The sequence below is a fragment of the Ambystoma mexicanum genome, chromosome 8 (genome assembly GCF_040938575.1).
Source record: "Ambystoma mexicanum isolate Mex_15411 chromosome 8, UKY_AmexF1_1, whole genome shotgun sequence".
Taxonomy (NCBI): domain Eukaryota; kingdom Metazoa; phylum Chordata; class Amphibia; order Caudata; family Ambystomatidae; genus Ambystoma; species Ambystoma mexicanum.
This window is the reverse complement of record NC_090929.1, coordinates 1,518,056,339-1,518,080,697: the sequence shown is the minus strand read 5'-3', so window position 1 is coordinate 1,518,080,697 and position 24,359 is coordinate 1,518,056,339. Positions and strand designations below refer to the sequence as shown.

At 46.0% G+C, this 24,359-nt stretch overlaps 1 protein-coding gene across 3 annotated transcripts in view; it reads right to left on the bottom strand.

Moving 5' to 3' along the window:
• Window positions 1-24,359, bottom strand: part of SLK (STE20 like kinase) — a 985,407-nt gene that overhangs the window by 204,839 nt on the left and 756,209 nt on the right. For all 3 annotated transcript variants that reach the window (XM_069611736.1, XM_069611737.1, XM_069611738.1), the window contains 2 exons: window positions 15,462-15,586; window positions 841-1,029 (listed from right to left, as the gene is read on the bottom strand). In XM_069611736.1, coding sequence (XP_069467837.1) covers window positions 841-1,029; window positions 15,462-15,586 — 314 coding nt within the window. The remainder of the gene's footprint in view (window positions 1-840; window positions 1,030-15,461; window positions 15,587-24,359) is intronic.

Genomic DNA, 24,359 nt, shown 5'->3' with positions numbered 1-24,359 from the left:
ACCACAGGCACTTGTTCCCTTGGTCTCTAATGGCAACGGTATTTGAAAACTATGTCCCACTTCTAATCTCAGTCTGTCTGGATAGAGGCACCTTCCTGGTAGCCTCTAATCTGCCTCCACTAGCCATGCTATGGTATGTGTAGCTTTCTCCTTCCTTACAATTGGTCTACTCTATCCATGCTTGAACACTTCTGCATTCTCTGAGGCAGCTAAATTGAGTTCTCTGCCTATTCTGGGTTACATGTACCGTTTAAATACAGTCCTGCATTAATACTACAGGCTGCATACCTTCCCGGATGCTACTGATAAAAAAGTATCCTGTTTCTATACTAGAATAGAAGTAACCTCTTGTAGATGGCTGTTTTCCTTCAAATGCTACTTGTTTATCAATCTGATTAGAGCAAGAATGAAGAGGGTAAGGGGACTTAAAGGGAGTAAACTTGCTTATTTTGAATGCTGCGAGGCGGGGCTCTGCTCACGGTGGAGGGGGCGGGGGGCGCCACCAGATATAATTGATCACTTAATTCCTTTAGTTTGATTGAGGGGGGGCCCCAAAGATGTCCATGCGCAGAGCCCCAAAAAAGCTTAAAGTGGCCCTGCCTACAAAACTTTGCTGTACCACAGGGCACATATAAAGGTCCTAATATGTGTGTGGGGACAAACACCTTCCCCTCCAAACACTTCCAAGACCTCAGAACCCTTGAGCGTTGTTTTATATAAAAGACTATCCATATTGTGAGATTTCAAAGTATTGTCATTCATAATCAACGTTTATGTAGAAGAAAGTTTATGTATTATAAAGTCATGTTTGTCAAGATTATGTTCCATGTACTGAAATACCTGCTTAATCTTTTCACGATCTTGCTCTGGAGAGCCGGATGAGTTTATTCTTAAGCTTTTCTTAAACATGGCCATACGAGTCTTTGCTTCACTCCGCTGGATTTTGGGCAGTCTTGCTCTTTCTTGAGTTTGTTTGTTCTTCAGCTCCTCAATGAGCCTCTGATTATATCTTTGCATCTGTTCCATTTCCTATTGAGAAGAATAAACACACATGTAAAAGATTTAACACAAACAGGCCCAAACCAAAAAATGTCCTGTTCCAAACACCAAAGTTTAACAAAAGTAAATGTACAGCAAATAATCAGCCTTTATACTGAATTCACAAATCCATTTGAAATTAAAAAAATCGTCTTCGGTTGCAACTAGTAAATATGTTCATTGCTTAATTCCCAGCAAACCCTTTGTAAGGAACAAACATTAGTTGGCAAGTATGACCCCTGAAATGGCCAGATTGGCCATGTATGTTAAACCCTTCCCCAGGGAAGGCACCAGCTTCCGCAGGCAAAGTAGATGTCTGTGTGTGTGTGTGTGTGTACCCAGATGTGGGGGCAGGGTCTGTCTGGAACAGTCCCCATTCGTGCCAGAGCGTTTGTTGCTGCGCAGATGCAGTGGCTGCCCGGGTTGGACAACCTCTGCCAAGATTGAATGGTGCAGAACACTGGTGAGCTGGGCCAACTCCAGCCTGCATCCTGGTAAAAGGGGGACCCCTGCAGATATTCCTCAGGTCATTGTTGGAGCAAAGATCCTGATGAAGGAAAACAGCTGACTGAAGAACTGGACCTAGTCGTTGGAAGCTTGCCAGCAGCATTTTCCTAACATGCCCAGCATAGACCTGTCTCACTGCAGATCTCCTGGAGACCTTCATCAGTGCTTTAACCCTTGGACCGGTAAGGAACAACCAATCCTGACCTCTGCTCGAAACTCGAACCACTGGGCACAGTCCCGAGTTGAGCCTTGGGACTCTGCAGATCCTCAGCTTGTAGAACAAGCAGCATTTCCTTGAAGTTGCAACTTTCGACTGGGAAGAGAGGCCTTGCAGGACCAATCTCTTTGTTGCCACCACAAGGGTCCCTTCCAACATTTTCTTCAAGCGGCCATCACTGTTCGCCGCCTGCAAACTGTAGTCCAGTAGTCTGTGTTTAACTGTCCAGTATCGGAGCATGGAACTGTGACTTCGCTGGGCCCAAAATCCCCGGACGCCTGAAGTGACCTCTGCAGCCAAGGCCCCTGGACTTTCTTCAACGAAACCAATGCACAAATCCAAAAGGCCCTGCAAATTCAGGAACTCCTACAGTGGTCCCTGAGTGAATCAGAGTCAAGGGTGTGAGTATATATATATATATATATATATATATATATATATATATATATATCTGTTTTGCCCCACCTCCACTCTGATGGGCATACAGTCCTGGCCCTATGTCTCCTCTGCCTAGCCTTGAACTGTGATGTTCTAATCTCCCTTGGGTCGTCCCTAAGATGAGTGGATGGGGGGGTCTGGTAAGAACTTTACTTCTGTTCTCATTGTACTTTGGAATGCTTATACACTACATGTTGGCTCAAGCAAACACTTGGTGAACTTCCTAAAGAGACTACTAGTCTCCTGAAAAGGCTTTTATTGGGACTTCTGACTAAGGGCAGTAGGACCCTTTGTTTCTAACTAGGTAAGGACTGTTTAAGAAGCGTACCTTATTTCTAAGGTTTTGTATGATGTTTGCTGCTTTATTTTGGTCCTATTAGTTCTCTATTGATTATTTACCTTGTTCTATTTTTTTATTCACTTGATTTACTACATTTTGCAGTATTCTGAAATCTGTTTCTTACTGCACTTTAAAATGAAGTGGTTTTACCAGAGCACACCAAGGTGAATCGACAGTAGTGAATATTTGTGTGTGTTATTTACCTATGGATTTTCATTGCTAAGCGTTTTTCTAAAGATAAAACATATTTGTAAACATTCTTCATAACTTGTATTAAGTGTGCTTAACTGAACCCTTCACCAGCCTCACACACTCCTAAGTCCAAGCCTTTCTGTCCCTCCACATTACCCAGATAAAGTTATGCAGACATTAATGATCGTCCCTGTTCATCCAAACAGAGTGGCCTGTTAGGGAGAATTCTCTCTTTAGGCTGAATTTCCTAACCTAGTGAGTCCCCCAGCAGCTTTGCTGGATTACTGGAGTTTGTTTTTTTCTCCTGCCAAGAGTGAGACTTTTTCTCCCACTCTTGGACATGATTTATGGTGTTCCTTTGACTGTTAGTGTTTTATGGGCTATGGGGTCCTTTACTCCATAGGGTCTCATGTGTTTTTACTATGTGTGTTACACAGCACCCTCCGTGTAGTGACACAGGGGTGCCATAGTGACACCCCACCATAACCTCCATACCCTGGGACTGACTACTGTCTCCCAGGGCATGTAAAGTCACCATTGGCTTTACTAGTCCCAAATTATTAACAGAAACCGGTACAAACCATCATAGTGTGGACATAATGGTCGGGGCAATTCGATTGCCCCAGGGTCTGTTAGTCGAGGGGGCACGCCTCTGTACCCCCTGATCGAGTTTTGGCTGGTGGCAGTGGATACTACTTTTTATATTCGACCGCGAATATATCCCTTTGGGATTTTCCCATTGTTCGAGGCTACCAACTTTAATTATTTAATTCTCATAGCCTCGAACATACCGCTGGTTTATTTAATTAATATTAATTTGCCGGTTGGTATTTTTTGCCAGGACTCGATTCTAAAATGGCGTTTGTGTTCTCTTCTGTGACTCCAACCCAAGTCGAGCCCTTTGTTCCACTTTTTGGCGGGCTTCTCCACAGAAGCCTCCAAAAGTGGTGCCACTCTGTCTGGGTACCAGAGGGTGTGTGGGAGGGGGTTTAGGCACCTTGGTAACTCAAGTCGCACTCTTGGGTGATTGGCCCAAGTGGTGAGCCGGCCGGCTCACCACTTAGCATGTTTTTTTTTTTTTTTAACTTTGTTTATTTTAAATCAAGGCAGAATGATAATTACAAACAATATCAGCAGTGATTCTTTAGGCATATTGATCACCCGTCTCTTATCCCCCCCCTGGGTTCCCTCCCTCTCCTCGTCCTTCGACCTCATTGCTCCTCAGTCTCCAGAGGTGGTATCTTCCCTCCTGGATTCCCCCCCTCTTGCCTCAGCGTCTATGGGTCTGCCTCAAGGGGTCTCTAGGTTTTCCAGGATCCAGCGGGCCCGGGTCGGTTTGTAAGTCAGGGCGGGGAAGCGCTGGTCATATTCAAGCACTGGGGCCCAGATATTCCGGAACCTGTGGAGTATTCCCGCTTGTGCTGCCGTCACTTTCTCCGCGATCAAAATGTCCCAGAGTTTGGTCCACCATTGGGCGACGTGAGGGCCTTCCGGGGATTTCCAAGTTCATGCCACCACTGTTTTCCCTGCCAGGAGGCAGTGGGTTAGTAGTTTCGATCTGGGCCCGGAGCGCGGGTAGATCGTGGGGATCGGAGCTCCCAGCAGGACTGGTTCTGGTTCCAGGGGGATTCTCGTTCCGGTGATCTGCGTGATGGTCCCCAGGCATGTCTTCCAGAACTGTTGGACCTTTGGGCAGGTCCACCACATGTGGAAGAAGGAGCCTGGGCGGCCGCATCCTCTCCAACAGGAGTGGTCCACTTGCGGATTTATATGGTGAAGTCGGAGGGGCGGGTAATACCACCGGAGTGTGATCTTATATGCACATTCCCTGTTAGTGATGCAGGTAGATGAGGTGTGTGTTCTGGTCCATATGTCCACCCAGGTTTGGTCCTCGATTGGGTGTCCCAGGTCTGCCTCCCACTGAGCCATGCATCGAGTCTTCGTAGTCAGGAAGTCGGTTAAGAAGCGTCTATATAGGGTGGATACTCTACCGCGGGTGGGGAGGTCTCTCAGTGTGAGTTCCAGAGCGGTCGGGGGCGTGTCGCTGCTTGGAGGGTCTGGGGATGCGAGCACCAGTGGCGTATCTGGATGTAGGTAAATCTGTCTCTTTCCTGGAGTTGGAATTTCTCCTTGCATTGGTCGAATTTGAGTGGTCTTCCTCCCATGTATAGCTGGTCCACCGTCTCCAGTCCCCCGTTTATCCAATTCTGAAAGTTGCGGGGATTCGCTCCCGGTGAGAAAGTTGGGTTGTGACCACTTAGCATGTTTGATTGACAGCTAGGCTGAGTGAATGGGGGTGTGCTGCATAAAAGCAGGGCTTTGGGAACTGCAACTTCAGAAGTCGCCACAGGACCTGAGAATCCGATGAGGGAGAAAATGAGCCGACCTACCACAACGACACCACCGGTGGAGCCCTGCGGAACCGACTCACCACTTCCCGGCGACAGAAGATCTCCCGGCTGGAGAGGCTGCTTCCCCTGACTGATGGGCACAACCAGTTTACCTTCTTTTCCTCGCATCCCAGGACGTCTTGTGGTCGAATTCCCCGTACCAAGCACCCCGGCAACCGGATAGCCACTTACCACTGGACCGCAAATAAAAGGACCGCTCCTTTTACTGGAGAACTCCGCGGCTGGTTTCTTCCCTGGCAGTGCAACGGACTCCTATCTTCCTCCCCGACGAGATCCTCTTCCCCCGGACGAAGCACCGACTTACATCCGCTGCCAGGAACAACTGCCCCCGCTGGAGTATTCTCACCACTTTAAGGTACCGTGTCCGCCAGGCCTCCCTTTCTAAAGATTGCTATAAGGTAATAATAATCCCTTAACCTTCTGGACTGGGCTGGCCGCCTTGACCATCTAACTGGTCCCTTTCTTTGGTCCAACTCTTTTTTTGAACCCTTTCAAGACTGTTGTGCACTGCAACCGTGTGACCTTGGACACATTTCGTTCTGATCCTCTTAAAGTGGATCCGGCCTTCTGAACTCTAACTTCACGGTTTTACTTTGCCTTCCTCTCTTGTTGTGTTCTTGTGAAAGTGTTGGGATCTGTTTCTAATTATACGTATCTTTTCCCTCCCTTTTTTTAAAACGAATTATTAGAGTGCCATCTGCGTTAAGCGCTCACCGCTGTCTGAAAATAAGTGGGGCTTTACTTAAGAATTGTCCAATACTCCTTTAAGGGAGTGTATATCTTTTAGTGACCGTGTTTTTGAACTCCTTAACATTAGTACCTGTGTGTTTTATTAGATGCAGGTTTAAATAAATAATTAGATCTCTTTTACACCCAGCTCTGGTCAGTGTTTACTTGTTCTACTGTGCTCTTTTGACCTATTGTGAATACTCTGTATACTGCCTAACTCTTCTTGAGGGAAGTCTGACTGCTCAGCCACAGCTACCAAGTGAATCTGTGTGGTACAGACTGCTACCAAGTGGGTTTACTGCCAAACACCTGTAGTCTTAAATCTTTTGCAGTGGTCCCAGAGGGAACTGGACAGGTTTCTGCCTAACATGGCCCTCTCTGAGTCTGTCCTCTGTTCCGATTCTGAAAACGATCTGAACAGGAGCTATGGCCTGAAAAGCCATAGAGGGGAGAGGGTTAAGAAAGAACTATGTATTTCTGCGCCTAGGAATTTCATTAGCTGTGAAACATTTCAAAGAATTTTGGGTTTTAACCATGACACAGTCTCTTTGGTTCTTTCCAGGCCACAATTAAAGCTTCAAAAGTTTTGGGTTGCTCCCCGACACCTACTATCACTTTGGCCATTTTCCCCAAAAACGTCCCGTGGCTCGTCTCCAGTCAATGATGGCCTCGGACCACGTCCAATCTTTCTTTCTGGAACCTTGGACACCATGGTCTACTTTAGGTTGCAGCAATAAATGGAGCTTTTTTGTAGTTGGAGTGAATTGGCGTTCTGTGGGATATATTGACCCACTCAACAGCATTGACCCACATCACTAAGCTGCATTTGCGCAGAAACAACCACAAAAGGGTTGCACTGGCTCCTGTCAGCGCCATGGCTCAAAACTGCGTTTTGCAACAATAAAAATGGCTGCACCTTCCTGCCATGCACACATCGGGCAGGATGGAACCAGGGGGCACATTAAAGGAGATTGCCAGTGGGTTCTCACACAAACAAAAGGAAGAAAGTGGAAAAACCAGCATTGCTTTGCTGCAAAAGCCAAAATATACATTGAAAAGAAACCCTTTTCCACCTTAAAATAAAATGCTGCTTGACGCCAAGTCCCTCTGTTCCTTAAAGCCACTGTGATTAATAAGCCCTACCAAGCCCTATGTGTTTCACTGTGCCTCAGCAAAACCAGGCATGATTCTGAATTGACAAGCCTAGTCAAACCAACTAAAAAGAAATCAACCCGGAACCTTACTTTTACTCAAACGGGAAACACAGTCATTTTCTTTGCAAAAGTATCCAAAACTCAGCTGTTCAGAGAGAGACTAACTAGCTGAGCCATGCCTGCTTCAATGCATCAGTGCTTCAGACCAGCTCCAGCATTTCAAGAGAATAACTATAGCTGCAGACAGTGTGTGAAGCTGCTGGAGATGAAAACTTTAATTAAAAAGGAAGGCCAGCTGCACCACCTGTAAAAAAATAGGCTTTTGCAAAACTAAAGAAAAACAAATGCCTGTGTGTGTTGGAACAGTACACTGGTGAATGAAAGCCTGCCAGTCTTTGGCAATATGAAGGGATTTGTTGATGGTGAGACTATATAACATGGGTTATTTTATGCAACCGGCTTGCTTTAATTCTGGATCTAAGATCAGAAATTAAAAGGTACAAAATATGGTGGCCTGAGCTGCAAGTTGAAAAACAGGTTTTCTGCTTGGAGGGGTGGCCCCAAAAGGAGGGCTCTCTCTCAGCAGATACTGACAACCCCCTGATAATTTTGGGGTTGAACAGACTTTTGTCTCTGCTGGGACCCAAACAATGAAGCTCCCAGAGAAGGAAGCCTGAAGTGTGAAGGGGCAACATAACTTCAATGAAGGGAGAAACCCCCACCATGCTCTAAAGGAAATGACAGTTTGCAGCAGTGAAGGACAGAGGAAAAAAAATGGACCCACGTACAAAGACTGCCATTTGGTCCCAAAGACTATTTCAGGAATAAACTTTAAAGACTTGTATCTTTGCAGCAAGACTTTGAAAATTTGTAAAAATGTCAATTTAAAAATGATTTTTGGTGCTTTCTTTTGAGACATGGTAGAAGTCACTGACCTCCGGCAGAAAGGGCAAAGTATTGAGTATAAATAGAAAAGTATCAATGTTGCAAACATACATTTTTGTACGTATATCCCTGGGGAGAATACACATCTATGTATAAAGTTAGGAAGTTTTAGGCCGAATCTTTCATGCTCAAAATTACCAAAATGTATGAATCTTTTTCCCCTCTCACATAGTCTTTTACTCTTTTCATGGGAATTTTTTTTTATGTCTCTCCCTAGTGTATGGTTGAAGTTATAGTTTCCTACAACTTTTGGGCTTAGGCCGGCGGTGGTCCCATATGGGCTCCCCTGTTAATTTCTCTTTCATGTATTTGTGTGAACTACAGTTCCCAAGTAGTAAAGAGGCATTTTCATCCCCTTTTACATTTTACTGAGCCAGCACACCTCACCTTATGTGACGTGCTGGGTGGAGGGGAGGGGGGACGGGGGACTCGGGGAGGGGATAGAATGTATCCCCTTTCTTACTAACCAGGTAACAATTTTGTTACAGTTGCAAGTTTCCTTGAATGGCTGGTGGCAGTGCAACTACTTTTATGACTTTTTAGTCTTCCATTACCTTGTAAAGCACAGAAGGGCCACTTTCTTTTTGGTCATTTCTTGAGTGCTTGCTGTTTGAGGTCTTCCCCTGCCATTCTAGGCAGGAACAACCTCAGTGGCTGTTTTGTCTTCATCAGCAATCCTGTAGATTCCAAGCCCAGGCTCCAGGGTGTCTGGAAAGGCAGGAAGTGAGGGCGGAGTCCAAAACTCAAGCACTTTCTCGTTCACCTTGCCTGAAAGAAACAAACTCCCAATGGGGGGCTGGCTGTCCTGATTGGACAGCCAGACCGGCCCTTTATGTAAAATGCAGGGAGAGAATGCACACGTTAAGCTCTAGTTCCTGATGAAAAATTCTGAACCTGGAAGCTGCTGACAAGTCAAGCACTGGAGTTGAAACTGAAGAGGAAGAAACGAAGGCTGTAGCGATCCACTAGACTCAAGAAGACATGCATTTTGAGCCATCCCACATCGTGCTGCCACCTTGCGGTGCTGCAATACACTGGGACCTCAAGCCATTGAGCAGTGCACAGTCTTCCAAATTCCGAATCTTGCTGAAACCTTGTGGGCATCCTGATGGACCTCCAGAGATGTGAATCAAGTCCGAAAAGTGCCCTCACCAGAGTGCTGTACCTTGCAAACTACAAGAATCTGATGTGCAATGTTCTTTTTTCTTCTGGCTCCTGAAAAGGGTGTCAAAACCACAGACCCACATCCAGCTGTGAAGAAACTCTTGCCTAGTGCCTTCCCTGTGATCTGTGCTGCTAAAGTCCTTCCAGTGACCTGTCTTCTGTCTTCATGAAAAAGGAATACAACAACTGGACTTCTGGCTGCAGATCCTGAAGTCGTCCTGCTGCAAACTCCTCTGTGCTGAAGTACTGTATTGGCTTGGGTATTACTTACCTTAAGTCTCTTGTGATTCATGTGTAGCGTTGCAGTGTTACCTGTGATTGGGAGTCTTCTCGTCCAGTTCATCCAGGCCCTTGCTAGAATCCTCCTAGGATGTCTTCTGTGAAATCCCTGGACCCTCAACTAACTTTGAAAGTGGAATACTTACTTGCTAGTTTGAACGGTCTTCCTTCTTCTGTCTCTGAGAGAACTCGTACCATAGAATTGGAAGGGCTGGATACTTAAAGGGGTCTGCATTGAAAAGTAAAACAAGTGTTGAAAAGTTTACTTACTTATACAATAGTTAGTTGGTAACTGTAGCTTTTAGAGTGAACAGTTACAAAGGTTCTTACTTACCTTGAAAGTGTTCTGCCACTTGTAAAAGGATATGTAAGGTTATTTTACTTACCTCAGAAAGGTTCTGCCATTCTGAAGTATATATAAAGTCTTACTTTCCTTAGAAACTGTGTAAGTAGAAGTCCGGTTAAGTTACTCACCAGGGAATTGGTTGTGCTTCTTCCCAAAAGTAATGCTGTTGGTTCCACTTTACTATCCATGTTAGGATAAATGTATGAGTGTCCCCAATTGGGTCTTGCTTCCAACTGACTTGCTGTTAGCCTGTCCAGAATAAGTCTGCCTTAGGTTATACTTCCCTCTTAGGTTGCTCATACCTTCTTTAAAAAGCATGTAGGTTTTACTTAACTTGCGTGAGCTGTGTGCCATCCTAAAACAAGTTGAAAAGTTATTGCTTACCTCAATCTGTGTTGCACTGTTCTGAAAAGCAACTGTATTAGTACATTAGAACATTAGGTTTTACCTGCCTAGAATAGCGGTGTCTCATTCTTGAAAATTGTTCCTTTATGTGTAGCTGACCTTGGTCTGCCTGGTGCATCGAAAATGAGTGTAAAGATTTCTTGCTCATTTTAGGCTGTGTTCCACTGAGCTGAAAAGCAACTTTAATTGTATATTACACCAAAAAGGCCTTACCCACCTTCTATAATTGTGTGTTATCACAAAGGTAGTGGACAATATATACCTCTATTGAATCTGTGTTCCACTATTCAGAAAAGTATATTTGCATGTTGGTTTACTATGTGATTTCCTTGCTGAGTGTCACTGGATAACTGACAAGGTCTACTACCCTTGAATTACTGTAAAGTAATCTGAAAGTAATTTCTGGTTTTACTCCCCATGAATAGATGTGGCCTATACTGAATGTGTGTGATAATATTTAACTTACCTAGAATACTGTTAGTTTTCTAAATAAGGTCTATGCTTTGGTCTGTGTACTTCAAAGCATAGTGTGTTTTATTTTAATACTGTGTTTATATGATATGTGATGGTACTCATTTCCCCCAAGATCCATCTGGGCCTACTTGTATTTAAAGAAACACTTTATTTTTTACAATGCCTAGTGTTTCTTTGAACCATATGTGTACTACAATTTCTTTGTACTGCAGCCCAATTTGAACTAGCCTGTTGTGTCTAAACAGCCTAATTGAACTAGCCTATTCTCCCCAATTGAGCTAGCCCACTGTGCCCAACAATACCAGCCAACAGTACCTGATTGTACTAGCCTACTGTGCCAGAACAAACTCGAGTGAACCCCCGACCCAAACAATTTGTTCATGGTAACCCTCTACATAACCACTCTTACCTTGGCGGCAACACTTTACCTCCTCCACCCCAACACCACAACCTTCCTCCCTGCAAATCCACTACCTCAATCACCCCCAACTCAATGTCACACATACACCAGGACTATGGGGTATGTTGATTCTAAACAAATCGACCCTCCAAATTGCGCCATTAGCCCATTAGAATGGATTCACCAATTTGCTGCTCCTCCCACACCTTGAAACCCATGCCCAGTGAAGGACAGAAACCTGAGACTTGGCTCCCGGTTCTCACTCCCCCAACACCACCCAAAAAAAACCATTGGCATAATTGAACACCCTCTGATCAAAGGTGCTCTCATCAATGCTCGGTCACTGGTCGCCCATACGCTGGACATCGCAGACCTTATCTCTGCTAGCAACCTGCATTTCCTGGCTATTACTGAAACCTGGCTGGATCAGTTAGCAGGCCCAGCTCTGTCCCTCGCCATCCCAGAGCACTACTCAATACTAAGGAACGACAGGGATTCAGGTAAAGGAGGAGTAGCCTTTATCGCCAAAACATCCCGTGACCCCTTTGTCCAGCTCCCGGTCCACTGAACTTCTGTCAGTCGAGTTCCAACTGTCCGCTACACAAACTATTCGTATGCACCTCATTTACAGACCACCAGGCCTCATCTCCTCATTTGAGGGAGAGATATCCGACCTAACCACTAATACAAAAACAGGATCTCAACTCATCCTACTTGGGGATTTCAACTTAGGCCTCGGCGATCCTAATGATGCCAATGCGCTCTCCCTGGAAAACACTATCTCCCAACTAGGGCTCAAGCACAGGATCACAGCCCCAAAACAAAGGCAGAACCTTGGATTGGTTGGCGGATCACAACTGCTCAACCTCCATCCTTAAAAATGAACCAACCGCCTGGTCAGACCACCACGTCATCTCCTTCTCCATCCAAGGGAAGACGCATCCGAACACCCCTCCAGCTACTATCCCGCAAACCCTCACCGGGAATAAACGCAACATCACTTTGCAAAGCCTTCGCCCTCTAATCCACAACATCCTTGCTCCTGCAAACTACTCCAACCTAGATGTGGACAAACTTGCTGACCACTATAATAAAACACTCGATTCAGCAGTAGATATCATCGCCCCTATCAAACTCACTAAAGCTAAACCGGCAGCCGACTTGAACAAATGGTTCATGATTGAGCTTAAAATCCTTCGAAACGCCAAACGAGCGGCGGAAGCCACCTGGAGAAAAACGCCCAACCAGGCCAACAAAACAAAGCTAGCGGCCACCACCTACAAAACCTCTATCCTCGGGGCCAAAAAAGAGACTTTTGACAACAGAATTGAGATACAATCCAAAATCGAACAGAAAAAGCTCAGCCTAGCCAAAAAAGCGAACTGTCCCCTACCACTAAATTCCAACTTTCCCACCCCTCTCTTTCACCCCAGTGTCAACTAAAGAACTGGAAAGCATCATCAAAGGCCTCAAGCACTCCAGATGCCAAAGGGACTCCTGCCCAGCTCCCATCATGCAGGAAGGCGCCAACGATCTGGCCCCTTTCATAACAGCCCTAATCAACGCCTCCTTCAAAACAAGTTCAGTCCCTAGTAGCCTCAAGTAGGCTTGGGTCATGCCCCTTCAAAAAAAAAAAAAACTCACCTAGACCCCCAACAACCCAACTAATTAAAGGCCAATCACCACTGTCCCTTACATCTTAAAGATCTTAGAGTGGCCTACCTGCAAATCCAGAAGCACCTGGAAGAGAACAACCTTTTGTGCCTTAGACAATCTGGCTTCAGACCAAGGCACTGAACAGAGACAGCCCTTCTGGACTTAAAAATTCAGATGGACGAGGCGAAGGACAAGGGCAAGCCATTCTCCTGTTGCTCGACCGCTCGGCAGCCTTTGACCTCGTCGACCATCAGATCCTCACAGAACATCCGACGGCCTCATCTGCTTTCTCCAGCCAGGCGACCACCTGTGTCCAATCCTTCCTAGCCGAACAAACCACCCGGGTTTTCTCACCAGGGGACTCAACCCACCCCATCCCCATCCTCTGTGGCGTCCCACAAGTTTCGCGAGTCTCGCCAACCTTATTCAATATCTTCACAAAGCTATTGCTCCACTGACTTGATAACCTGGGTGTCACATACACAAACTATGCTGACGATACCCAGGTTCTCATCACCCTATCAGGTTGCTATGAAGAGGACTCCATACGGATCAACAACCTTTACCTGGAGATCCAAACCTGGATGGCAGAACACTGCTTATGCCTCAACGACGAGAAAACTGAGCTCCTTCTCGTCGGCTCCCAACCATGGCTAAACAAACTGGACCCCCGTTACGCTTTTATCAGCATAGACGGTAACCTAATCACTGTGGCCAAAGAAATTAAAACCCTAGGGGTTTATTTAGATTCCACACTCTCGCTCAAAAAACAGGTGAAGTCCTGGCTCGCCAACAAGAACTCTACCATTTTCTGATACACTAATCAATGTACTTTTAGCCTGTGTCTGTCTCTCGACCACCATGTAACCGGTCAACTGCACTTAGTTATCTTGTATGTCTATATTCTGTTGTAACCTGCTCTAAATCTCCGGCGCCCAGTTACCCCAGGGTTCGGCACACGGTATAAATAAAGAAACTAAACTTAAAGTTAAGTAACAATTGAATTAAAGTCCTGAGCAGACCACCTTCCAATCCAACCACTTCAGGGGAAGACTAGGGGAGGATACTTGAACAGAACACCACCAATCAGAGGTTGGACAGGCGGTATGCCCACTAAACTATGAAGGTACGGTGGTAGGAACAGGTATGTTAATTGACTCCCCATACCCCGATTCACTTGGGGGATCACCATTCCTAAAATCACTGGATGCTCTTATTTCATGCCTTGGTTCCATTGAAAGAAGTCAAGGGTCTCGGGCTCAAAGGTCACTTTCGGCTTCAGTTCCAGCGCTCTAATGGATCAGTTCTGTATACTGGACACCTCTGCTTGGGCGAAGGGACCACCGCCCAGCGACGACCTCAGGACACCCCATGGCATGATGCTCTGAAGAAATAGCAAGTCAACCCTTGTGGCGGAAACAAAGAAACTGGTCCTGCAGGGCCCATCTTCATGTTGGAGAGCTGCAGGGTAAGCATCATGTTACACATGTCGGGGATCTGTGAAGTCTCAAGGCTCAACTGTGGACGATGACTCATGCAGCAAGGTAGCCCACGAATAGCTGGCCAACTCATATGATGGTTCTGGGACACTCAAGGCCAGACTATTCAAGCAGGGGGTGAGACTGGTTGTTGCCACTAGTCCAGGTGTCGAAAAACACGAATGAAGGCCTTCTGGAGATCAGACAAGGAGAAGGGCTTCACAGGGACGGTTGAAGAATGCAATCCTGGTTGGTTTCCAATGGTCCGGGTCTTCAGCAGGATTCACCTATTCATGAGGGTTTTGGCTCAAACAATGATCTGAAGAATGTCTGCATGAATCCCCCTTTTAGATGCGCCCCGCCCCTCAACACCTACCAATGGTAAGGATATGCACCATCAAACTGGCAGTGGCTGTCCACTTCTGGAGATCCTCTGGCCACCACATCAGCCCAGCAACACAAACTTTGGCATGGATGTGGACAGGCACTACTACTAGGCAGTCCTCGTCCACATATCCATCCACAAAAACATACCACAGCTTTGCCTGGGAAAGGGGCTTCCCGTATATGGCAAATCTGGGCCTGTGAGGGTAGAAATTAGGCCAAACGACAAGATGGCCAAAGGACAGGCAAAATTCTTGTGGCACGCCATTTTAAAATATATGGTACTCTAAATGGCATAAAGCGGCTAAATGCAAAAGTGCACAAGATCATAAAAATTGTAGGAAAGTATACGCTGCCACCAGCCTGGCACTGACACATCATGCAAGTAACCACAAAGTAACAGTTACAAGGAAACAAATTGTCTCTACTGCACTTTACAGTAAGGTTTGGTGTGCAGGGAAAAATAAAGAATTCTACAATGGAGAACAGAGTTCTCCTGCACGGATATCACAGGGACAGATCAGCGCACCCAAAATTGATGAGCTTAACAAGGTTAGTGAAGTAAAAAAGCTCAACATGCTTCCAAAAGTCAGAACAGGTTACAGACAAAAGAAAGACAAATGGAGGTGTTCCATTGATGTCTATGGAGGGAAGGCAGCCACAAAAACCTGTCCCAACAGTCACCACCCTAGATGTCCTCAAAATAAGGCACAGGACTGTCAAATAAAAAAAATATTTTAAAAATGTTTTTAAACATGGTTTTGGGCATGCAAGGACTGTACAAAATACTGCATGCAAACCTGTTACAATGCAATTACAAGTCATAAACATAGGACAGCCTATTTCAATTCCAATAAGAAATTGCAAAGCCATCAAGACAATTATAATTTCGAATTCAACTTACTTTTTCATGTCTTTTAAGTAGCTGGTGCCTTTGCATAAAATACTGATCTTTGAGTTGTTGCTTGAGCAGCTGGTGTTTTTCTTGTAGATGCCTTTCTTCTAACTCCCAGATTGCTGCTTCTCGAGCTGAAAGTAAAAGAAATATACATAATTTATTCTTTCCAGAATACTACAGACCAGAGCACTAGTCTATGGACCAAACAACCTTCAAGTTAGGATGCGACCATAAATAAATGACAGGTTTAATTTATATTTAAGGTACCATTTATAATATAAATGACAAATATTTATCGAAAGTGTGTATGCATATCCATGGTCTCCAATATTCCACCTCCATTTCAAATCCTACTCTGACATGCCATAAACACCAAGGAGTCTTCCCTTATCTACAGATCGCAACAACCAAGGACCTGAAAAACATCTACAAGCCGATAAGGGCGGCAAGTAAAGCAGAACTACCTGTGATCAGTGTTCTGGATATTAAAGCCCCGTCCACACTCCCCCACTCCCCCTGGCTCTTCCAAGTACCATTGATCAAATAGGAGGTTTGTTGAGGAAAATATTATCACCCCCCCACACCCTCAGCTGAGATGGGAAATCAAATGTTCTTTTTTTCAATTAAAAGTTTCAAACTAAAAACATAGTAATATCAAAAGAAACCTTTAACAGTTTAAGAGCATTAAAAAAACCAATGATCCACCAATTTCAAATACAGGCGAGTAGCTTCCTAATTTCTATTATGCTGTAAAACAGTCAAGTCAAAAGAAACAAGAAAGAGATATACAATAGCAAATATCCTTCACCGGACATTGACTCAAGATCCGTAGTCATCTCATTATATGATATTATAAAGCATTACTTTGTTCCCCAAGTTCCTATGATTTCATAAGATTCAAGCCCATTCAGATTTCAAACCAATTACCGAATAAATACATTTGAGCATAGTCAAAATTTGCCCTATTTTTTTCCTATTACCAGCAGATCCCAATGTTCTTCCGGCGTCAAACAACCCTCCAGATAATTTTCCATAAAGTGCAATCTTTCCCCACAAAGTAATTCCCCATCCAATGCTATATGAAAAAGTGTTTCAATCTGATCACCCTTCTTGCAGAAAACACAGATGTTATTCTCCAAACCCCCCTTGCTGCCGTCTGAAAAAAACTTCATGTGTGGGCATAATATCCAGGCGGCAACACAGGAGGAGATCCCTGTAATAACTTGAAGGGAACTAAAAGATACGAAGGAGGGTCGTTTAAACCCTTTTTTCCCCCCACCCACCCACCATTTGAATGTGAGGGGGCGATGGGTCTGGCTTCACAGGTGTTTATCCAGTCACTCCTTTCCAATATTGCCTTTACTTGTTGAGGGGTTTCCCTTAACATGTCAATGTCCACCCCACCAATGGACAATGTATCATTCATCACCTCAAACTATTGGCTCAAGAATCTTCCATTTACCTTATTCACAGGTCTCAAGATGACAAACGGAGGAGGGACTTTCTACATAATACATTTCCTATATAAAGACATTTACTTCCATAGTACTATGGAGGCCATTGAAGAGAGGTGTAATTCATGCCAAATTTTAGCTGTGGATAAGGATGTTGGGAGTCTTAATATCTTACCATCCTAAGCCATAATTTTATTTTACTCTGATTGTGCAGCGTTTCCGCACCATAGGTGAGCACCTGTATCACATTTTGTCGGTAAAATGTGATAATAGGTTTCACAGAGAAGGCCCCGTAGCGCATATGAATAGCAAATCCTTGGTTTGCCAGATTTTGAAATTTTACTTTCAACCAAGCTAATTGAGCATTTTCATTTGAGTACTTATTAATCTTAACTCCCAAATATATAATGGAACATCCAACCGCAGTTCCTCAACCCTCCATGAGTAAGAAGTCCTTATCTTCTTCCTAGCACTGGTCATTTGGAGAATTCGAGATTTTTTGACATTCATACTCATGCCATTTTTTTAGGTAAACATTTAATGCTGACATTCTGCGTTGGAGGCCTGTTGCCATCTGATCAAGAAAGACAATATCATCCGCATAAAGCAGCCAGCGCAGGTCAGGCTTTGGTGGAAATGCACGAATGGTATCCTGCGAGATATCCAAATCAGAAAAATACAGGCTGACTAAGATGGGAGCAAGCGAGCAGCCTGGTTTAAGGCCGCAGAATGTCAAGATCTTTCAAGACATCAAGCCACTCGTTCCCAATCTGATCTGTATAGAAGCGCCTGTATATTTATTTTTATTTAATTTATTTATTTGCATTTATAAAGCGCATAACAGCCTTCAGGCATTGCAGCGCTGTTACAGAGAGCTTACTTAGTTACATAAGTGCTTGCACAAACATACATACATACACGTTGCCTAGCCCCAAGTTGCAGGGCAGCTTACTTAGTTGCATAAGTGCTTGCAAAGACATACAGACTGAGTATCCCCATGTTGCAGGGCGGCAGCAGCAAATAAATGCATAGTCAGTATAGGTGGCACGATCATGCTGCCCAACCCCATGTTGCAGGGTGGCAGCAGCATACAATGCAGAGTCATTTTGGGTGGCATAAACATGCTACCCAACCCCATGTTGCAGGGCGGCAGCAGTATACAAGTGTAGAGAGTCAGTTTAAGAGGGCGTGGCTTAGAGGAGAGGAAAAGGAGTAGGGGCGAAGGACAAGGGGGGGCTGGGGGCACAGAGCTTCAGAGGCAACCGGGGTGGGGGGGTTGGGGTGGGTTGGCTACACAGCATCACAGGCAACTGGGGTGGGCGCACAGAATCACAGGCAGCCGGGGGGGGGGGCGCACTGCATCACAGGCAACTGGGGGGGGGGCGCACTGCATCACAGGCAACTGGGGGGGGGCGCACTGCATCACAGGCAACTGGGGGGGGTGGGTGGGCACACAGCATCACAGGCAACCGGGGGGGGGGGTGGGCACACAGCATCACAGGCAACCATTGCACAGCATCACAGTCAACCAGGGGGGTGGGCGCACAGCATCACAGGCAACCAGGGGGGGGTGGGTGGGCGCACAGCATCACAGGCAACGGGGGTGGGCGCACGGGCGCACAGCATTACAAGAAACGGGGGGGTGGGCACACAGCATCACAGGCAACCAGGGGGGAGGCACACAGCATCACAGGCAACCAGGGGGGAGGCACACAGCATCACAGGCAACCAAGGCATACCTGTAGCGGACAAGTAGCTGACAGGGGTCTTAGGAGAGGGCCTTTGGTTGGAGTGCTGGCCAAGGCTGCAGGACTTCCGATAAGCCCATTTGAAGAAGGCCCAGGCCAATCCCAGTCCAGCTGCAACTTCGCATATAGCACTCTGGTGCTTGCGATGAATCAGCCATATTGATATGGCTAAACAGCAGAGTTACAAGAGCAGAAACAAACATTGCCCCAGCAGGCGCGAAAACCAAGCTCAAGCAACTCATGTGCATAAATACACAGCATGGCGGTGCCGCAAGTCTCATTGGGGAATAAGAAAGCATTAATCATTTTCGAAGTAGCACAATCGTGTGTGCGCTCACTGCAGCCCAGGGGGAGGGCTTACCTTCGTGAGGGAAGTAAGGTGTAGGGCTCCAGATGGGAGGAGGCAGTGCAGCAGCCGCTCCGCCGGCACCTCCGTGGAAGGAAGACAGTAGGAAATATCATGCTGATAATGCCTGGATTGCCTCCAAGAGGTCTACTGGGCACTTCCAGGCTTTCAGTTTGGCCCACATTCGACTCCGATCTACACCATCAAAGGCTTGATGCAAGTCCAAAAAGGCCATATACACGTGGTGTTATTTGCAATTGCCTCTACGTTTAAGCAAATGCAAGATAAAAAGGTTTACTGAGGTTCCCACCCTTGTTGGATCCTGTTTGTCCGGGATCTAGAATCCCCTTTTCAGTTGCCCATGAGGTGAGATCCCGAAGGATCAGGGAGGCAAACAGCTTGCCCAGTGAATCCAGAAGGGCGCTAGGCCGATAGTTATTAGGATCAGCACCATCACCCTTCTTGAACACCGGCACCACCCAGTCCTCCCGCCAAGATCAGGGCACCTCTCTATTTACCATTACCTGTTTGAAAAGAGATGCCACAAAGTTTGACCAGCCCTCAGGGTTTTTCTTCAGCATACAGTTGGAGACACCATGATATGATATGATTGTTTATTTATATAGAGCCTATACACAATGTCTTTCAAAGCGCTTCAAGGCAAGGGAGGGAACAAGAGAAAATACAACCACATTCTTATAGGCCATGAACAGTAAGGATGTGAAGTTAACTATCGTACTCGGCCTGACGACATTTCAGATAGTGCAAGAGCTAAGACATAGATAAGGAAGGGAGGGAGGGGGGGGTGGAGTGGGAAGGAAATGGAAACAGACAGGCAACTACCGTACTAGGCCTGACAACATTTCTGGTAGAGCCGGAGAAAAACAAAAGGCGAGGGATAGGGGTGCAGAAAGGGAGGGGAGGAACAAAACAAGCGACTATCATACTAGGCCTGACGACATTTCAGATAGTGCTGGAGGGGTGGTGGGGAGGAAAAAAACAGTAATGGGAGGGTGGAGGAAACAGACGAAGTTGCTATCATATTAGGTCCAGGGACAATTCTGATAGAGTAAGTGCATAGAAGAAAGTAAGGGGAGGAGATAGGAAACGGGAGAAGGGAAAGGAGGAGAGAAAAGAGAGTAAGCAGTCAAAAAGAGTGGTGAAGCAAGAGTGGAGAGCGAATACAATTGCAGAAGTCAGTAGTAAAACATAATGTTGCAAGCCAGGATACAAGATGAAGATAGGAACAGCATGATTCAAGGCCACCATGACTACAAGATGCAAAGAAAGTCCAGCATGAGAGTTGAGAAAGAGTAACGCACCGTGAATGAAGTCCATAAAAGTCAAATCCAGCATTGGCCAAAAGACAGTGATGGTGAAGGAAGGCACCAGGTGGGCGGGGCTTGCTAAGTGGTGAAAAAGAGCGGCAAGCAGGAAGGCACCAGTTGGGCGGGGCTTGCTAAGTCCTGCTGCTCTGGAAGAGCTCAGCCTCATGATCATTGACCTGACATCCACCTCGTCAAAATCCGAAAACACCAAACATATGTGCCTTGGGTTGATTTGGAGAGAGCAGGTTGGAATGAGCCCTCAAAGATTGTAGAATAGTGGCTAACCCATCCTTCTTCAGTCACCCTCCCCTTTCAGTTGATGAGTTCCCACATGTTGCGCACATGTTTCCCACATACTGCAAGCAACATTCTCTCTGCATCGTTTTGGATGATTATTAATCTATGTTATCTCACCCAATTTTTATAGGTCTGCCTACATTTTTTAATGGGTGCTATCGAGGAGGCTGTGTTTAGGCGTTTTAGTTTCCTCACCTCCGCCCTATAAATTCATCTGACTTTTAAGTCGATGTTATAGGTATGTTTAGGCGCCAGATGACTTAGGCTGCCTTTTCCAACCTTTTGTGTAAAGCCACCCAAAATCCAAGCATATTCCACCAACTCATCTCTAGCAAACCCTTGTTTGAGCGAGGGTGCCAAAAGACGAATTTTCACTGCAGGGATTTTTATGCGATTTAAGCCTTCATTTACCTCTAGGGAGGGCATAACCATATGTTTATATCGACCTGCTGAAATCTCAATCGTAATGGAAAGGAGGTCATGATCACCCTGTGGCAAATGTACAACCTCAAAGCTAGAAACCATTTCCCCCAAAGAACAAGTTACTTACCAACTGTAATGTTCTTTCGACTGGATGTTCCTCCCACGTATTCCTCATCTTGTGATAATTTGTTATTTCCAGCTTCGGAAACATTTTTTCTCGGCAGAGGTGTAACGCTCACCTGATTCCCGCAGAGGCGCCGGTCTTGACTGGGTGAATGCCGTATCTTCAAAGGTGATGTGTAACACACGGTTGGCTCTTTGGGCTGGACCTCTGTGCACTGTATGTCTGACTCGAAGAGTAAGATGTCTGCAGATAGAAAATATGGGATTAATGAACTGGGGTTATTGGGTGCCTCTCTCCTCTTCCCTTTCTCTTCTCCTGTAGAACCCCAAAGGTTAACACCCTCACCTTAGGTAAGTGAACGCCGAGCTCTCCATCTGCCTCGGGGCAGGGTGCCGTAACCAGTTTCTTCACTGGATAAGGGTGCAGGCCTCTTGACCTCAGAGGACTGCTATCCATCGTTAACTGCACGAACGGTAAGTTCTGGGCACTTCAAATGTCTTAAAAGTCTTTTGTAATGATATCTCTTGTTTTGCAGGGTTCCGGCGATGGCGGATGGCGGGCTGATGAGAGTTGAGGATCGAACCTGCGTGAGGAATAGAAGCGCCTGGAAGCACGTAAGTAAGCGCTTGTAGCCTGCTTCACGATGCGCACTAACTGTCCCTTTTATCTTGCAGGTACAAGTTCGGAGCTTTAGAGAAGCTGAAGGGTGCTGGAATACCCACTGGATTCGGCGTGGGAAGGAGTAATGGCACGTGAGTAATAAAGTTGCCCAATGTCTTTAAACGCACCTTTTGTCTTTCAGATGCGGGATGCAGCGCTGAAGGCCTCCGGAGCGTGCGAAGAGCTGGTAAGCTTTTGTCTTTCAGATGCCGGAATGCAGTGCGAAGACCTCCGGAGCATGCGAAGAGTAGGTAAGCCTTTGTCTTTCAGATGCCGGAATGCAGCGCGAGGCGTTGGTGACAGCCGATGGACCAGGTAAGAGATGCGCTGCCACTCAAGACCGTAGTGCTAACCTGTTCTTTCTTTGTCTTTACAGGTGATGCTGAAGACTGGATTCCAGGATGGTAAGCCTTTGTTCCCTTAGGCCCAGGATCAGAAGCAGAAGACACGATGAGCGTTCTGCTGCAGAGAATGCAGAATAACACAAAGCAAGATTCATCCATCGGGTGTGGTTTAAATAGCCTCCTGTAGTGCTTAGGTGTCTCCTTCCACAGCCACGCCTAGGTAAGAAAAGAGTTCCTGCTTTCCAGAAGAGTTCCAGTGTTCTGAACCTAGGGAGTGGCTCCTGCCCCACCCAACAGGAAAAGTAGTCCCAAACAGAAGAGGATCAGGGGTTCAACTGGCAGGTAAGTAAGCAGCATGGTGTGCTGCAGGTAAGTCCACCCAAGCATTATGAGGCCGGCGCTTCCAGCGCTGGTACTGGGCATCTTTATGAGCCTGGTGCCACTGGCGCCAGGACAGGGTCCAAAAGGTCCCAATTGGGACTGGCTGGCACTCGGAACCGGGGTTATGGGTCTGCTTCCAAGGGAGTCGGGCAAGTCCTGATCTTTTGGAAGCAGAGATCATGACAAGAGGGTGCTGTGCTCTAGGTCGTAGCGTCGATTGTCCCTCGACGTACTCCGTACTCACCGATGGTATGAATAGCTCGAGCCGTACCTGTTGCTTCAGTTCTGTTTTTTCAATGAAAAAAAAAAAAATATATATATATATATATATATATATATATGACAATGCATTACTTACCGTAAAAGCATTTCTGATGATTGTATCTGCTTAGATTCACATGCTGTGCATAGGTCCGACATCCAGTGGTCACTGCGGAGTATTGCATCTTGTTTTTCGTAGTCGAAAAGGGACGTCGACAAGGCGTGTCTGAAATACTATCCCTATAGTGACGTGTGTTGTACCCACAATCCCTCACGCGTCGAGGTCCCTCTGTTTGTATTTTTCTGCCCTGAGGGAGCCTTCTAGACGTGAGTGAGTACAGAAAAGAGAGATATAAAAGGAAGTCTATGTTCCTTCCATCCGAGCGGGGAGGAAGGGTGGGCGCATGTGAATCTAAGCAGATACAATCATCAGAAATGCTTTTACGGTAAGTAATGCATTGTCTTCTGATGCTTGTTAATCTGCTTAGAATCACATGCTGTGCATAGACTAGCGAGCAGTACCCGGAGTTGGAGGTGGGTTATGAGAAGGAACAGTAGAGAAAAGATGTCTTAATACTGCCTGACCCACCTGGGAGTCAGATCTCGAGTGTGCATCTAGACAGTAGTGTTTTGTAAAGGTGTGCACAGAACTCCAGGTACCCGCTTTGCAGATGGACTCAAGGGGAACATTTGCAATGAATGCTATGGACGCCCCTGTGCCTCGAGTAGAGTGTGCTCTAGGCTTAAAGGGCAGTTCTCTCTTAGCAAGAGTATAGCAGAGAGTGATGCATTGAACAATCCATCTAGAAATAGTGGACTTTGAAACTGCATCCCCTTCTCTTCCTGCTGCCACCGAGACGAAGAACTGATTAGTCTTCCTCAGTGGTCTCGTTCTTTCCATGTAGAACATGGCCGCTCTGCGCACATCTAGTGTGTGTAGAGTTTTTTCTCCCAAATTGGAAGGATTTTGAAAGAACGTTGGCAGTTCTATAGACTGGTTTATGTGGAATTTCGATATGAACTTCGGAGCAAACCTTGGGTGCGTGCGTAGAACCACCTTATCTCTGTGAACTGTAACGAAGGGGTCTAGAACAGAAAGAGCCTGTAGTTCACTTACCCTCCTGATGGAGGTGATAGCTATTAAAAAAGCAGTCTTAAGAGTGAGGTCTTTAAGAGATGCTTTGTGCATGGGTTCGAAAGGTGAGCCCATGAGTCTGGTAAGTACCACGTTAAGGTCCCATCCGGGAGCTGGGTCAGCTATCGGGGGGTGTATTCTCTTTATTCCCTCCATGAAGGCCTTTATAACAGGGATCTTCCACCACGACACCTTGAGTTGGGAAGTGGTGTATGCAGAAAGTGCCGCTAGGTGGACTTTAATGGAATTGAACACTAGACCTGAATCCAATAAGTGGGTCAGGTATAGAACAATATGTGTGGGAGAGCAGTCATCGGGTTGATGCTTTTTCCTCTGCACCAGATGACAAATCTCCTCCACTTGCTAGAGTAGCAGTGGCGAGTGTTAGGTTTTCTGGCTTCCC